Here is a 14,310-nt window from a genome sequence, read left to right as displayed (position 1 = left end):
TGGTATTATGTTGGGACATAGTTGTTTATGTAATGAATGTTCGAGTATAGTGAATGACGAACTACGAATTGCTTAATCCTTGTTTAGGGTACATAGGCAGTCTAACGAGGTGGTTAGATGCAGCCATAAAACATACAAAAAATTACTATGCGATTTGATTCGATTCTTGAGTTGTGCTTTGCCCATATCCCGAATGAGGGGTATGTTAGATACGAATTTTTGGTGACGTCACGTGTCAATATTGGACGTATGTCGAGATCAGGATATGACAACTCGTCTCTCAAAATTCTCAACCAGGGAATTATCCGTATTTTTACTAGTTTTGTACCTCGAACCCAAATACAGAGAGCAAACCTGACTTGAAATTTTACCGTACTTCTGTTGGACCACTTGTCTTAGTTAAAATGTTTCTTCTAGATCTAATTCTTTTGGATGACAAGTCCAAGTTGTGGTTTTCTCACCCTTTACATATTTCACTTTAAGAGGAGACATTTTTATTGGTTGAAATTGAAAAAGTTAACGGAGTATCACAGACATATTGTGAAATACTCTAGCTAAAAAAATGGATTTAATCATAAACCCTAATATAGTAAGTAGAGTTTGATGTTTCAACTAAGGTTGGACGTTCTCTTCATCAATTCGAATCTCGAGACTCAAAAAAAAAGAGTAAGCAGAACCAAGTCAAGATGATATTCATCAACAATTACCTATAGGAATAGAGGAGATGCTTCCAATTGCATCAACCATAGAGTTTCAGATAATACTAATTCAAATGCCATAAACCTAAGTCCCAACAAATCAAAGCTCCAATGTCTATTTTAAGGTGCATGGTGATAGTGTTACTACTCAACAAAGTGTTTTTTTCCCGTTAAAGTAAATTTAAATAAATATAACGACTATATATAATTTAAGTGGGACAACCTTTTGCTTATAAATCCAATAAGATACGGACACATGTCCCTGAGTCAAGCCACCTTCGTGACATGGCACGTATATTATTACCATGGCGTATTGTGGTAATAATACAATGTTATGAAATTTGATGCCCATGTTAGTATTCAACACCTAGCATGCCAACTCTTTTTAGTTGCTTGTAGCTAGAAATTTGATGTTTGCATCTCTATTGTATTGTATGTCTCGTGATATTAATCAGGTCATATGTCTTCTTTTAAAATTGTTACTTTAATTTCTAATATTCATGTTTGGGTATGGATAGTTTTCTGCTATCCTCTATACTATCTATGTTGTTTAATAAATCACCCAATTAAAAAAAAATACGAAGGCCTTGTTTGGCACGTCGTATTAAGCGTCAGATAGGATTAATAATAAGGTAATAGTTGTTTGGTGCACTATCGTACTAAATAAGAACCCACTTAATTATATGATCCATGAAATTTAATACGATTGACACCAGACAATTAATACAACCCAAAAGCTCAGTATTATTAGTTGGGGGCGCTAACCAAAAACACCCTCACTTCTCCTCTTTGGTTTCACGCATCTGCTCCTTGGCGAATCCTCTCCATCTTCAAGAGTAGTTCCTCGACGAGTTCTCGACCCTAACCGCCATTCCTCTATAATCGGTCGCCAAACAATTTCCCATATCGTCTACCACTTCCTGCTCTATCATGTTTCAGTCGTTGACGTCAAAGCACGACGATGTGGACGAAAAGGAAGTTGAGATCAGGAAGCCCGATCAATGTCAACAATAATAGACTCAACAGCTCAATGATCTTCCGTTGCCGACAATGTTGGATTTAGCTCTGATGGCTCTGGTTAACTCGGACCTTTGTCATGAATTGATTTCTTTTCTTCATCAATTTGGATTTTCAATTTAATTAGTAGTTGTTTTGGTTGGTGAATTGATGTGGGTTCTGGGAGACTGAAGAAATGAGGAAGTGGGATCATATGGGAGGGTGGGATTTGAAGCATGGAGAAGATGGTGAAGAAAGAAAAAAACACTGTTCTAAAAATCCCCGACTAGCGCCGCCTAGGCGCTAGGCGGCTGGTCATTGCCCCGATTAATGCCTAGGTGTTTGAAAATTAAGAAATGGTGCCTAGACCTGCTGAGGCACCCGCCTAGACCACCTAGGCATCCACCTAGCCTGCCCAAACCCGCCTAAGCAGCTACCTAGGTTGTGGCTCACTTAGACAGAAAATAGATAACTTTTATTTTACATTTTTTTTCCTTCAATAAATTGTAAAAGACTAGTTGTAGACTTAAATGAACACACATTATATGCTTGTTCTCTATGTTTTCACTATATTCCAATATTTCAAAATATATATATATATATATATATCATTCTATTTTGTAGTTTATGATGAAATTGTTTATATTTTAAGTATAAACTGGCACTTATTTACACGAAATATTATAAATTTACATAAATCCGTCTAGTCTGCCTAGGCACCCGCCTAGCCACTAGGCCCCAACCCGCCGTCCGACTAACGCCTAGCGTCTTTTAGAACCTTGAGAAAAAGCTACTGGGAAGAGACCTAGGTTTTTCACCTTTTTTTTTATTTAATTTTGTTTGTAATGATGTTTAATTACTTTTTTTTTCCTTTCTGTTTTTCTTTGTTTTTCTCCCTTTTTATCATTTTAATAATTATTATGTGAATTTAAAAAAATTTACTATAGTCCGACGTGTTATACGATGAATAAATTAATTCAATACAGCACCAAACGTTTGACTAATTTAATTAATATTATATGAAGACTATTTATCATATCCAACTTAAATAATCATTACAGTCCGAACTGCCAAACAAGATCTAAAAGGCTAGAAGAGGTGAGAACAATAATATACTCATTTAATATAAGTTGTTCTTGTTCAAACGCTTTCAACTTCCGATCTCCAACTGAAGCTCAGTCCAACCGGTTTCAGAACAGTTCGAGTCCCAATGCCACGTGTACGGCCGCGATGCAATTTCCACGCAAAGAGAACGTGCAGGGCACCCACATCATCTTATATCTTTTTTCGCTCGACTTCAAAATCCAAGTCGCTCTCACACTGTCAGATCTCACCACGATCTCCATCCGTACATTATCCGGCTTGTTTTCCGGCCGACGCCGGAAACTTCATTGATCATCGTCTACGGATCCCACAGTCAGGTTTGCATTGAAAATACCGCTGCTTTTGATGATACGTTACAGAGTAGGGTCTTAGGGTTAAGAGTCTCTCTTCCTATTTAGCTGATTAAGTCCCTTTTTGGTTGCACTGCTATTCAATAAGTGATTTTCAATCCTGGATTTTCAGAAAGTGGTATTCTTTGCATGACAAGTTCGATTTTCGCTTCGTTTTTCAACATTTTCTCGGTTGCCAGACAAAGCATGACTCATGTATTTTTGGTGGATCATCATTGTTTAGTACTTTAATTAATTATGTTTATTGATGTATTTATTTGTTTAATTTTGTCTGGCAGATAAGTGCTTAAAGTTTTGAGCTTGAGCAGTTTGGTATTTATAAAATTGGACTATCAATGTGCGTTGTTGGTGGAAGGAGACTTGTATATAGGAGTGTAAATAGTTGTGCAACCAGGTCCCCGGCAAGTGTAACAGCCTCGGCGGAGTGGAGTTCGAAGTGAAGCGGCAGAAATGGTATGTTTGAATCAAGTTTCATGTCTCTTTAATGGCGTTTTGCTTTCGAAATTGGCTTTTTTCATGTGTTTTTAGCAATGTGGTTTCAGTGATGCCTTGGTTTGTATCTTTTTGTTATTGGTTCGGTTGTTAGGTTTTCGTATGCAAATGTGTTCGAAGTTTTGGCTCTCATAACTGATTGACGTGTTTCGTTGTCGATTTAAGGTTTCTAGTTTTAGCTTGTTATTTATTTACAACCACCATAGAGCTTTAAATTTTCTTATTTTCGTATATGTAAATTAGTTATGCAGTGAAGACGTCTTCCTGAGTAGTATTTGTGACAGTCTTTTCAGAATCACGGCCTTTGGATGGCAAAGGGTACTGGGTGTCTAAACGAAGGTGAGGCACTGTATGATAATTCTTCTCGAATTGAGCCTAAGCGTTCTCATCAGTGGTTCATGGATGGTCCTGAGGTAGGGATATCCCCCAACAAGAAACAGGTTGTTGAAGTTCCAAACAACAATCTGTATTCAGAAATGTTAAATGCAAATGTTTCTCCGTGGGGAAATGTTCCTGGTTTTCACTCATTCTCTGGCCAATTTGCTGAAAGGTTATTTGATTGTGAAATAGACCGGGCTGTGAAATTTGATGACACGAACATTCCGTCTGTTGGAACGGAAAAGATGAATTTGGCTAGAAAAGTTAATGAGGATCTATTTGGGAATGACTCCTCATTTGGTCTATCTATGTCCAATACACTAGAAGATCCTAGATCCAGTCCTAATTACGGTGGATTTAGAAAAGTCAAAGTGAGTGAGGTAAAGGACTCTGAGAATGGCATGCCCTTTTCAATAGGACAAACTTATATTCGGGCAGATAATGATGCCATGTTGGCGTCTCACGCTTACAAGGCCAAAGACAACTCAGCTTCCACGGGTCCCATTTATAAGAAAGGGGATGACAACTTCATATCCATGAGTGATACCTACAGCAGGGCAGATAACAGCTTCATATCAATGGGGCAACCCTTTAACAAAGGGGATGACAGCATATCGTTTGGTCAATCGTACAAGGAGAGCAATAACACCCTGTTAATGGGTCAGACATGCAATAAGAGTGACAATAATATCATTTCTATCGGCCAAACCTATAAGGTAGAGGAAAATACCATATCAACAGATAATTTCTACAATAAAGGGGAAGAGGGTACCATATCCGTTGGTCATGCGACTCATGCCTACAGCAAGGGTGACAACAATATGTTGTCAGTTGGGCACTCTTATAATAAGCGAGAGGGTACTATCATATCCTTTGGCGGATGTGATGATGATGATGTGAATACCTCTGCAGTCTTTGGTTATGAACTTCTGATGGGTCAACCTTTTGTGAAAACAGAAACCGTGAATGAGAAAGAGTTGGGAAAATCAAATTCCGGTGCATTTGTTAATGTACCTCATATAACTGCTGGAAACGAAAATGCCCTGAAAAAGATAGTTGAACAGAAAACGTCTAAGAAGGTTCCTCCGAACAACTTCCCTTCAAATGTGCGAAGTTTGCTGTCAACAGGTATCCTGGATGGAGTTCCTGTAAAGTATACAGCCTGGTCGCGGGAGGTAAAATCCTAGTACTCATGCTTTCATTTTCAGATTAGATTATGTTCGGTGATACATATGTCCTTCATATGCATTTCAGAAGGAGCTGCAGGGTGTTATCAAAGGTTGTGGGTATCTATGTGGCTGTCAGTCGTGTGACTTCTCAAAGGTGAGTTTGTTCAGTTTTTGCTTTTAACATATTGAAGCCTGGTTTGATGTCAATTGGACTCGACATGCTTATCAGGTAATCAATGCATATGAATTTGAGCGTCACGCTGGTTGCAAAACGAAACACCCAAATAATCACATATATTTTGAGAATGGTAAAACCATATATGGGACCGTTCAAGAGCTCAGGAGCACACCACAGAATATGCTGTTTGAAGTTATTCAGACTATTACTGGTTCGCCTATCAATCAGAAATCCTTCCGCCTTTGGAAAGGTGATGCACATGATCTCTTTATTACTGCTGGACCCTTGACTTGTCCGTACACCGTTTGACACTCCAAATTTCCCATTTTATTTCTGGTATACCCGCTTTATGTTACGAACACTGTCTTCTCATGCGTGCTCCTTTCTCCTTTTCAGAATCCTTTTTGGCAGCAACACGTGAACTTCAGCGTATATATGGCAAGGAAGAGGGGAAACAACTTAAATGAAGCAAGCTTGTCCGGAGGCAGGACCATCTTTTGTTTTGTGAATACAAGTAATCGTTTTTTGGCTGTACATTGGTACTCATTTGACGGTGACTTCATCACTAACGCAATGGCTCGGCATGGTTATGTGAAGGACAAGGTGTTCTTGTAAATCTTTGAGACAAACCTTATGTCAGAATAGAACCTCCGTTTTTAGTCGTCGGACATACGATGACGGGTTGTAGTTTGTATTTAGTAAGAGTCTTGAAGGAAATGAAATTTTAAGATAATTTGGCACTAAAAACAACACTACAAGAAAATTGATCTTTGGCGTGACCATTATACACTAGTCACAAGCAGGGCCTGAATTAGCGACCAATTTTGCCAACCGATCACAAATGTTCACGTTGCTCAGTGAAATTTGTTTAGGCTATGTTCGGGTGAAGGATATATACATTTTGGATTCCTTTTATCATTTGTTCTTTTCGATTTCTCCTCGCTTTTCATTTGCAAGATGCGATTGTGATGGCCTCAAGATTGAGATTTTCTTTTACATCGCGTGCTTGCTTCGTTGGCGTTAATTCATCTTCGATTGCTTTGTCCGCGGACTCATAATCTTTCGCTTTTACCCCATACAACAAGATATAGGCCGGCGATTATGACCACAGCACCCAGCAGCCTGTAAAAAGATAAAGTTAGAGTTGTTTAGAGTATCGCTTTGTCAAAACAAAAATTACACATAAAGCATGCAAGAGTGAGGGAGCTTATGCAGAATGAAGGAGCTCATGACAGCAAAAATAACCATGCTTAGGGGACTGAATGCTGTCAAAAATACGGGACCTCTCTTTCATTACTACTCCTTGAATGTAATAAGCTAGTCCTGAACAGAATATTTCCTGCATGGATGTTGTATAAATTATTATATATAAAGAGGTGAATTATAGACGGAAATATGCACAAATACAACGCTTATGAACTATTTAATAAAATAAAAAAAGCTAGAAGAACACTAGACATACAACTAACGGACTTTAAACCATAGTTTATATACGGTTTATTATTTGAAGGTCTAGTGATTAGGCCTTGGGCAAGATTTATAATGTGGACCCTCATTAAAATACAACTTTGCATGTATAAACACCACTTTGATCTCTTATTTCGGAGGTTATCTTGATGCAAGTAAAAGGCGGAAAAGAAGAAAATTGCTATTTACACTTACAAAAGTAACCATACACTCTTTCCTCTAACTACTTGTGCCAATAACAGCTCCGGAAAAAGGAAGATAAAACCATCACTTGCAGTCTTGCATCATATCTTCTCGGTCCTCCTCTACTCCAAGAACAAAAGCTCATGCCCATTTTTTTTTGGTCGATTCATGTCCTCATCTTGTCGAACTAAATATGAATGGTTTAATCGGTGGAATACATATCCCCTTAAGTATCAGCAATTTCATCTTATGGTCAAATTTCTTAAAAAATAAATAATGCAGCTTTTTGGTGTAGCTCTATGGGCAGCCGCAACATCAGGAGGTATACCCCAACGTCCTCAGAAATCCAAGCAAAGTTGATTCGATCCCTGTTTCGCAGACAGGACTTGTGCCAAACAGCGTCAGGAGATTACATATGTGTGATTCATGCCAAATGCACCAACAAAAGTCTTAACACCACCCGCGAGGCGAACAAAATACGGCCGTGTTTCGGAGCACCTAAACTACTTGCGTCCGGAACAAAAACAAACTACCGTAAGTATGATGAGATATGCTAGCGTTAGTTGTTAGTTGTCCATGCTCGTACGTGACCATAAACCATTGATTAGCATCGCCTTCACTTCCACAGCAATCAATGGTTACCACCACGAGCAGCAAACCCAAACGGATCGTAAACGTATGATAGTTGTCCGCATAGTCTAATAACTTAACACAAAAAAGTTTAAAACAAAGGGTAGGGAATTTCACATATTTTCTCCAGGAAAATGAAGGAATGCGCGGGAAAGGAGAAAGAGAATGCTCAAGAAGATAAGCCTAAATGAAAAATCAACTTATATATAATTGACTTCCCAAAATATGAGGATCTACCATTCACACCCAAATCACAAGTACTTATAAAATAATGATAATAGAAAGCGATGCAAGCACAAGTAACATAGTTGTGACAAATCAGTTTTTCTCCCCAGCGTATTCGTTGCGTTTGCCTTAAACATTTACCCATCACATCATGTTCGACACAGTTTTCTTAAGAACCGCAACACGCTGAATTTTGGGCAGCTTGAGCAGCCCCAGCTCCCTGGTCTGGTTGGTTAATCTTGATTGTCTGAGGCTGCCAAAATCCAACAAAAGTAACCTCAGTATATCATCAGAGCACGAGATGAAAGATTGGGTTTAATCAAACGATCGCCAACCAGCTCTAGTTGGTAGCAAAGACTTGATAATGAAAAAAACAATTCAGCACTATAGAGGGTGACCGACTTCCAACTGATATATGCGCCCACTACGCACTTTCATTTAATTATTGAACAGAAAGAGTTTCTTTAAGCCTGAAAAGGCACTCTGTTCCGTTTAATTATTAAAAAGAAAGCGTTTCTAGAGCTTAAAAATGGATACCATATATTTCAAGTGTTAAGTTAAAAAGATCAGATAAGTACCAATAATTTAGTTATAGAAAGGAAAGCAAGCTATGTATGTATCAGAAGGAATGTAGTAATATCAGTGACATGGACATTATACCTCAGCCCTCGAGTCAGTATCAGCGAGTCTTTGCTTGATATCCCTAGCTATTGAAAAGAAGACCTCTTCCACATTCAAATTTGTCTTTGCACTCTGTAATTCACAATATCTTTTCAGCAAAATGGGAAAAAACCGAACTACATTGTAAGTAAGAAGACATCATGGGAAACTCACGGTCTCAAAGAATTTGATGCCATATTCATCAGCAAGGGCTTGACCCTTCGATGTGGGGACAGCCTGAAAGAGGTCACTCTTGTCAATACAAGATTGAAGAACACTGAATCACACTCAAGAAACATACAAAGAAGGGACTGGAACAAACCCTTTTGCTTTCATCCATGTCAGCCTTGTTACCCACAAGGATCTTGTTGACATTGTCAGAAGCATGCTGTTCTATGTTACGAATCCAATTCCTAATGTCTGAATACAGGTAGAAATATAGCTTGATTACCATGTATATGTAATAACCAAAAAATGTAAAAAAAAAAAAAAAAAAAAAAAAAAGACCCTAAAAAAATCACATATAATTCCAACAGTCCAAGTGTACAACCCTCATATCAGGAAAAACATAGCCTTTTTTTCATATTTTTTGGAAAAGGAGAAATATACTGTAATCAAGTTAACAATACATAGATCAATAAAGATCTACAAATCTAGGGAGCAGACAAATGATGAATATAAGCATAGGGTGATGTAAGTGATGAAGAAGTTACTGTTAAACGATGACTCGTCAGTGACATCATACACGAGCAAAATACCCATGGCTCCACGGTAGTAAGCTGCAGAGACAGAATACTTGACAAGGTTATCAAAATTCTTAGGAAATGAAGGCAAGAGTCCAAAAACTATCAATCTAAAAGATAATATGAGATCTCAGCACAATTAACAGCTTTGATGTATTTTGGAGCCACTCAAAAAGGCAACCAAATATTATGACTCATAAGACAAGGTAAGAGTTACTGCATAAACTAAATGTGCTGAACCCAGTTCCAGCTCTGACCATTCACTGTGCCCACCGGCCTGACCCACAAAAGTTGAAAAATGAGATAAAAATAAGGCATGCAACCAACATACTGAACTGGCCCTAATCATTAGGTTTACATAATTCTTCCATGCATGTCTCACAATTGTAGCAAGAAGGCAACAGAGAAGCCCTGGAATTGTACAAGACCCTCGACATTCAGATTGCCACAAGCCAGCAATATAGAAAATATGGAAATATCTTAAATTTGGACCAACAACCCGCTTATCCAGAGTATTAAGTTTCTTGCTAGTGGTCTTGCTGACAGATTGGTGAACACCTAACAAAACTGATCCCAGTGGACTAGTGGAGTCAAACCAAACATAGTATCAATACAAACATACAACACTACAGCAACACCATGCCACTTTTTTGACAGGAGACACTAGTAGTAACAGCTTCCAACCTACTCTTTAATGCTCCACTTGATCAAATTTACAGCTCCAAATTGAATTTCGGAACCGAATACAAGCCCTGCTGAGCTTGAAGATATTGGGTTCTTCTAACTTAAAAACATTTAAGATCCAATTTCGGTTAATACATGCTCCTTCATGAAGATGCATAATTGATAAACAAGCTTGCAAACACAGCTGTAAGCAGCACACAATCAAAATTATATTTAGGAGAAAGTTGGACTTGGACATGGTTACACATTCAAGTTCAAAGGGAAAACAACGCGAAGCCACAGAACTAACCAGTTGTAATTGTTCGAAACCGTTCTTGACCAGCAGTATCCCAAATTTGCAATTTAATTCTTTTCCCATCAAGCTCTATGGTCCTTATCTTGAAATCAATACTGTCAAAGAATTACAACCTAGCAAGATTCAGAAACCATTGCAGAAAAAAGAGATAACAAAACCTTAACACATTCAAGCACAAAAAATTCCTACCCAATGGTTGTAATGAAACTAGTTGTAAAGGACCCATCAGAGAAACGCAGTAGAAGGCAACTCTTACCCACACCTGTAAAGTCACACAACAAAGAAAACAAAAGGGAATTAAACTCAAACTAATGGTTGTGGTACATACAAGGAAACATAAACCATAACTGTGAACATGCTTGACATCCTTAATCAATAAAGATACGTCATCTGATCCTAGTAACCCTTGAAAGGCATTTGAAAACAATAAAATCATTGGTAGCCTGATGGTATTAAATAGAACTAACCAACCCAATGCAACAAACATTCCCTTAAATTTGGAAAAAGTTCAAGGTGTTAGATTGAACGAGAACTTCAGAAATATCAATGAACTAGCAAATACATGTTTACGAAACTGCTTCACACAGCTAGTGCGTTTAGGCTCAACCATTACTTTATGTTTTTAGATTGAAGAGGTGTCTCAAATATGCATATCTTGGCCTATTGGAAACTCCCAAGGTGTGGGCCCCTATAAGTAGTCACCCATTAGAAAAGTTCAATCTTGCAACACTTGCCAAAAGTAATGCACTAATGACAATTTCCTTACCACCGGGAACACATTATCAAAGAAATTATGCTAAGTGACTCCTAAGAAAGTAGAATTCACTATATAGATTGACCTGAACATGTGCTTCAAACTCCAATAGTCCCCGAACCACAACAGGATTACTTTGAAATGCATAAGGACTATACCTCAAAAATACAGATACCACCTGAAATTCTGACTCAAAGGAAGCTTACTTAGAACTTCAATGAACTAAATCAATCACAAATCTAACAACTCAGACCACCTATTCGGAACATACATCATCTGATCTTAGTAAACCTTGAAAGTCATTTGAAACAATCCAATCATTGGTTTCCAGATGATGGAAAATAGAACTACCCAACCGAATACAACAAACATGCCCTTAAATGTGGAAAAGTCCAAGGACTTCAACGGAACGACACCTTGGGAAAATCAATGAACCAACATACACATGCTTAAGGCACCACATCAAACAGCTAACAGGTTTAGGCTCAACTATTGCAGACTCCCCAATGGTGAAGTTCAAGCTAGCAACACTTGCTGAGAATAATCCACTGGTGAAAATCTCATTATCAAATAAATAAATTATGCTTAGCACAGTCCTTCAATAGCGCCATTCGTTTAACACAATCACCCGAACATATGCTCCAAACTCTTATAGTCCCCGAAAACAATGAAACTATTTATTTTGAAAATGCATACAAAATATACCTGAAATACACATACCACATGAAATGCTGCTCAAAGGAAGCTAAACTAGAACTTCAACTAACTACATCAATCACAAATCTAACAATTCCAACCGCCTACTCGAACGAAGAGGCTAACCAAACCGCAACCTAAAACTTTCACCTCCAATAAATTACGCACATCAATCACGTACCTGGAATTAACAGCAACAAAAATACGATCTACCAAACAAAAATCGAAATCACGTATATCCTAAGTATGCACGTCATTAGCCCTAAATCAACCCTCACATTAGAACCTAAAATTCCCAAACAACATACGATCAAACGACGCAATAGCAGATTTCAGTCCAGGGGATCAGAAATTTCCTAGAGATGTAAAATCGTACCGCTGTCGCCGATCAGGAGGAGTTTTATGAGGTAATCGTAATCAGCTCGAGCTCTGGCAGGTGGAGCAGCCATGGCAAGAATCCCAAAGCCACAGAAAAATTACCAGTGACGATAAAACCCTAGAGAGGAAACCGATGATTGGTGAATAAATTACAGAGAAATTGAAACCAAATTTCAGACCAGAAAAATTAGAGAAAATAATAAAAAATAAAAAGGAGAAATTTGATTCGAGGAAAGAGAGAATTACCAGATCAGGAGAGAGAGAGAGAGAGAGAGAGAGAGAGAGTGAGATCTAAGGAGATGTGAGAGAAAAGAGGAGGGAAGCGGAAGCAGAGTCCCTGTTACGTCAGCAGCACCAGTCGGGCGTTGATTTTCTGTTTTTTGTTTTTATTTGTTTCGGTTTTATTAGAGAGAGAAGTATTGTGGTGGGGTACGAGAGTTCCTGGCTGTTGGATTGTAAGGGTCATGTTCAACCGAAGATTGGTCAAATGGGTAGTTTTAAAGGTTATCCAAGAAATTAATATTTTAATAAATAGTACATGATCATATTTGCTTCTATCTTCAACCGAGGGTCAAATGATCATAAAGCTCGTTTCAGCTTAGTCATAAAAAACCATCTCCAACCGAAGATCAAAGGGTCATAGGACCAAACTTAATTTATTATTTAAATTTAAAAACTACAACAACTTAAATATTAAAACAACAACTTAAATTTAAAAACTACAACTTAAATTTAAAAACGACAAATTAAATTTAAAAACTACAAATTAAATTTAAAACCAACATTAACTTAAATTTAAAAACTACAACAACTTAAATTTAATATCCATAATCAACATCATCTTTATCATCCGTTATTGTAGAAGTATAGTTAGAGGTAAACAAATGCGGTTGGGTCATAATTTCTTCTTTTTTTTTTTCTATCAAAATAGGCCTTACTCATTGGAGTGTAATTCGAAGTGTTCTTTTCCATGTTCTTATTATCCATCTCTTCTTGTATTTGTTTAGCCCGTTCTTCATGCCTACGATTCCCTTCTTTAGCCTCAAGGGCAGTTTGCTCTACCATTAATCGTAATGAGGTCACCATTTCCTGTTGAGCGGCGTAATCATCATTTGCCTTGCCCTTTTCCTTCAACCTTCGTGCCTTGTTTCGTCCCATAGCCCTAGGTATGGAACCTTCACCCGAAGACCGATTTTCTACCCTTGTTTGTTGAATGGTAAGAGATCCATCTTCATCCATATCTATCATGCCCTGATCCCAACATATGTCTAGGATCGACACGTGACGTCATCAAATACTCGTCTCTAACATACCTTGCCTCCGAAAAAAGGGAAAACATAACTTAAGATCTGACTGTACAATTATTCTTCGTAGACTTTATGGCTGCATCTAACATCCTCGTTAGACCGCCTACGTATCCTAAATAGGAATCAAGCCATTCGTAGTTCATTACTTCAATACATTCGAATATTCATCACATAAGTCGTTATGTCCTAACAAAATATCACAATGAATATCATGCAATCTTTCAAAGAACAAACGACGAAGCACAATCATATTCTCTCGCTGTATTTATCAACAAGTCAGTCATAACAATAACAATGAAATCCAACATAATAATCCCACAAGACGAATAACATTTCCACTTCATCTATCACATAAATCATCACGTTCCCACATAAAATCACATTTCATAGCGCGTAACATATTCAAGAATTAACAAAGCACAACATTATTCTCCAGAAATATTAATCAACTAAAATAATCATAATAACAATACTCATATCCAACGTCACTCCACAATCCCGTCAATTAATCAATTCATGAATCAAGATGTACAATCTTAGCATTTAATCACATTCATCAAGCAATGCGATAACAAAACATTTCACGAATTAACCAAGAAACTCTATATAATTCCCCACTTGGATTATGGGTAATTAACATGGTAATTCTAATTTATTTTCACAATATCTATTGTGGGTAATTCCCATCCACTCGAATTTAGGATTCTAAGATCACCTTACGGAATAAACAAGAGCAAGGATTACAGACCACTCAATGAAATCCAACAACATCAGATTCTGGACCACTCAACGGAACCAAAATATCAAGCAATTTCTCGTAATCTACCCAAACTTTTCATATGTAAAGTCAATGCCTACATTATGGGATTGATGCACTGGAAAATCAGGCATTCAAATAAGCTGCGAGGCTCGGGTGAGTGACA

General features: G+C 37.7%; 2 protein-coding genes across 3 annotated transcripts; one reads left to right on the top strand and one right to left on the bottom strand.

Moving 5' to 3' along the window:
• The first annotated feature begins 2,888 nt into the window (after positions 1 to 2,888).
• Positions 2,889 to 6,112, top strand: LOC103963550. Of its 2 annotated transcripts, none has more exons than XM_009376377.3 (6): positions 2,889 to 3,115; positions 3,427 to 3,601; positions 3,884 to 5,193; positions 5,273 to 5,341; positions 5,417 to 5,615; positions 5,762 to 6,112. In XM_009376377.3, exons 3-6 carry the CDS (start codon positions 3,949 to 3,951, stop codon positions 5,830 to 5,832), a joined length of 1,584 nt encoding a protein of 527 aa, XP_009374652.2. In that variant the 5' UTR covers positions 2,889 to 3,115; positions 3,427 to 3,601; positions 3,884 to 3,948; the 3' UTR covers positions 5,833 to 6,112. The 2 variants fall into 2 exon arrangements, with proteins under 2 accessions (XP_009374652.2, XP_009374650.2); XM_009376375.3 differs by having other exon boundaries at positions 2,891 to 3,115; positions 3,925 to 5,193.
• Positions 6,113 to 7,823: 1,711 nt separating this feature from the next.
• On the bottom strand, positions 7,824 to 12,481 carry LOC103963551 (ras-related protein RABE1a). The gene is made up of 9 exons (XM_009376379.3): positions 12,327 to 12,481; positions 12,079 to 12,198; positions 10,442 to 10,514; positions 10,247 to 10,347; positions 9,244 to 9,309; positions 8,853 to 8,950; positions 8,705 to 8,767; positions 8,531 to 8,623; positions 7,824 to 8,123 (listed from the first exon to the last, which is right to left on the bottom strand). The coding sequence occupies exons 2-9, from the start codon at positions 12,149 to 12,151 to the stop codon at positions 8,040 to 8,042; spliced, it is 651 nt and encodes a 216-aa protein (XP_009374654.2). The 5' UTR covers positions 12,152 to 12,198; positions 12,327 to 12,481; the 3' UTR covers positions 7,824 to 8,039.
• Positions 12,482 to 14,310: the final 1,829 nt, after the last annotated feature.

This window comes from the organism of the source record quoted next, unplaced genomic scaffold (assembly GCF_019419815.1).
Source record: "Pyrus x bretschneideri cultivar Hongxiangsu unplaced genomic scaffold, Pyrus_bretschneideri_v1 Contig2, whole genome shotgun sequence".
Taxonomy (NCBI): Eukaryota; Viridiplantae; Streptophyta; class Magnoliopsida; order Rosales; family Rosaceae; genus Pyrus; species Pyrus x bretschneideri.
Note: the sequence above shows the minus strand (reverse complement) of the source record. Positions and strands in the feature narration are given on the sequence as shown.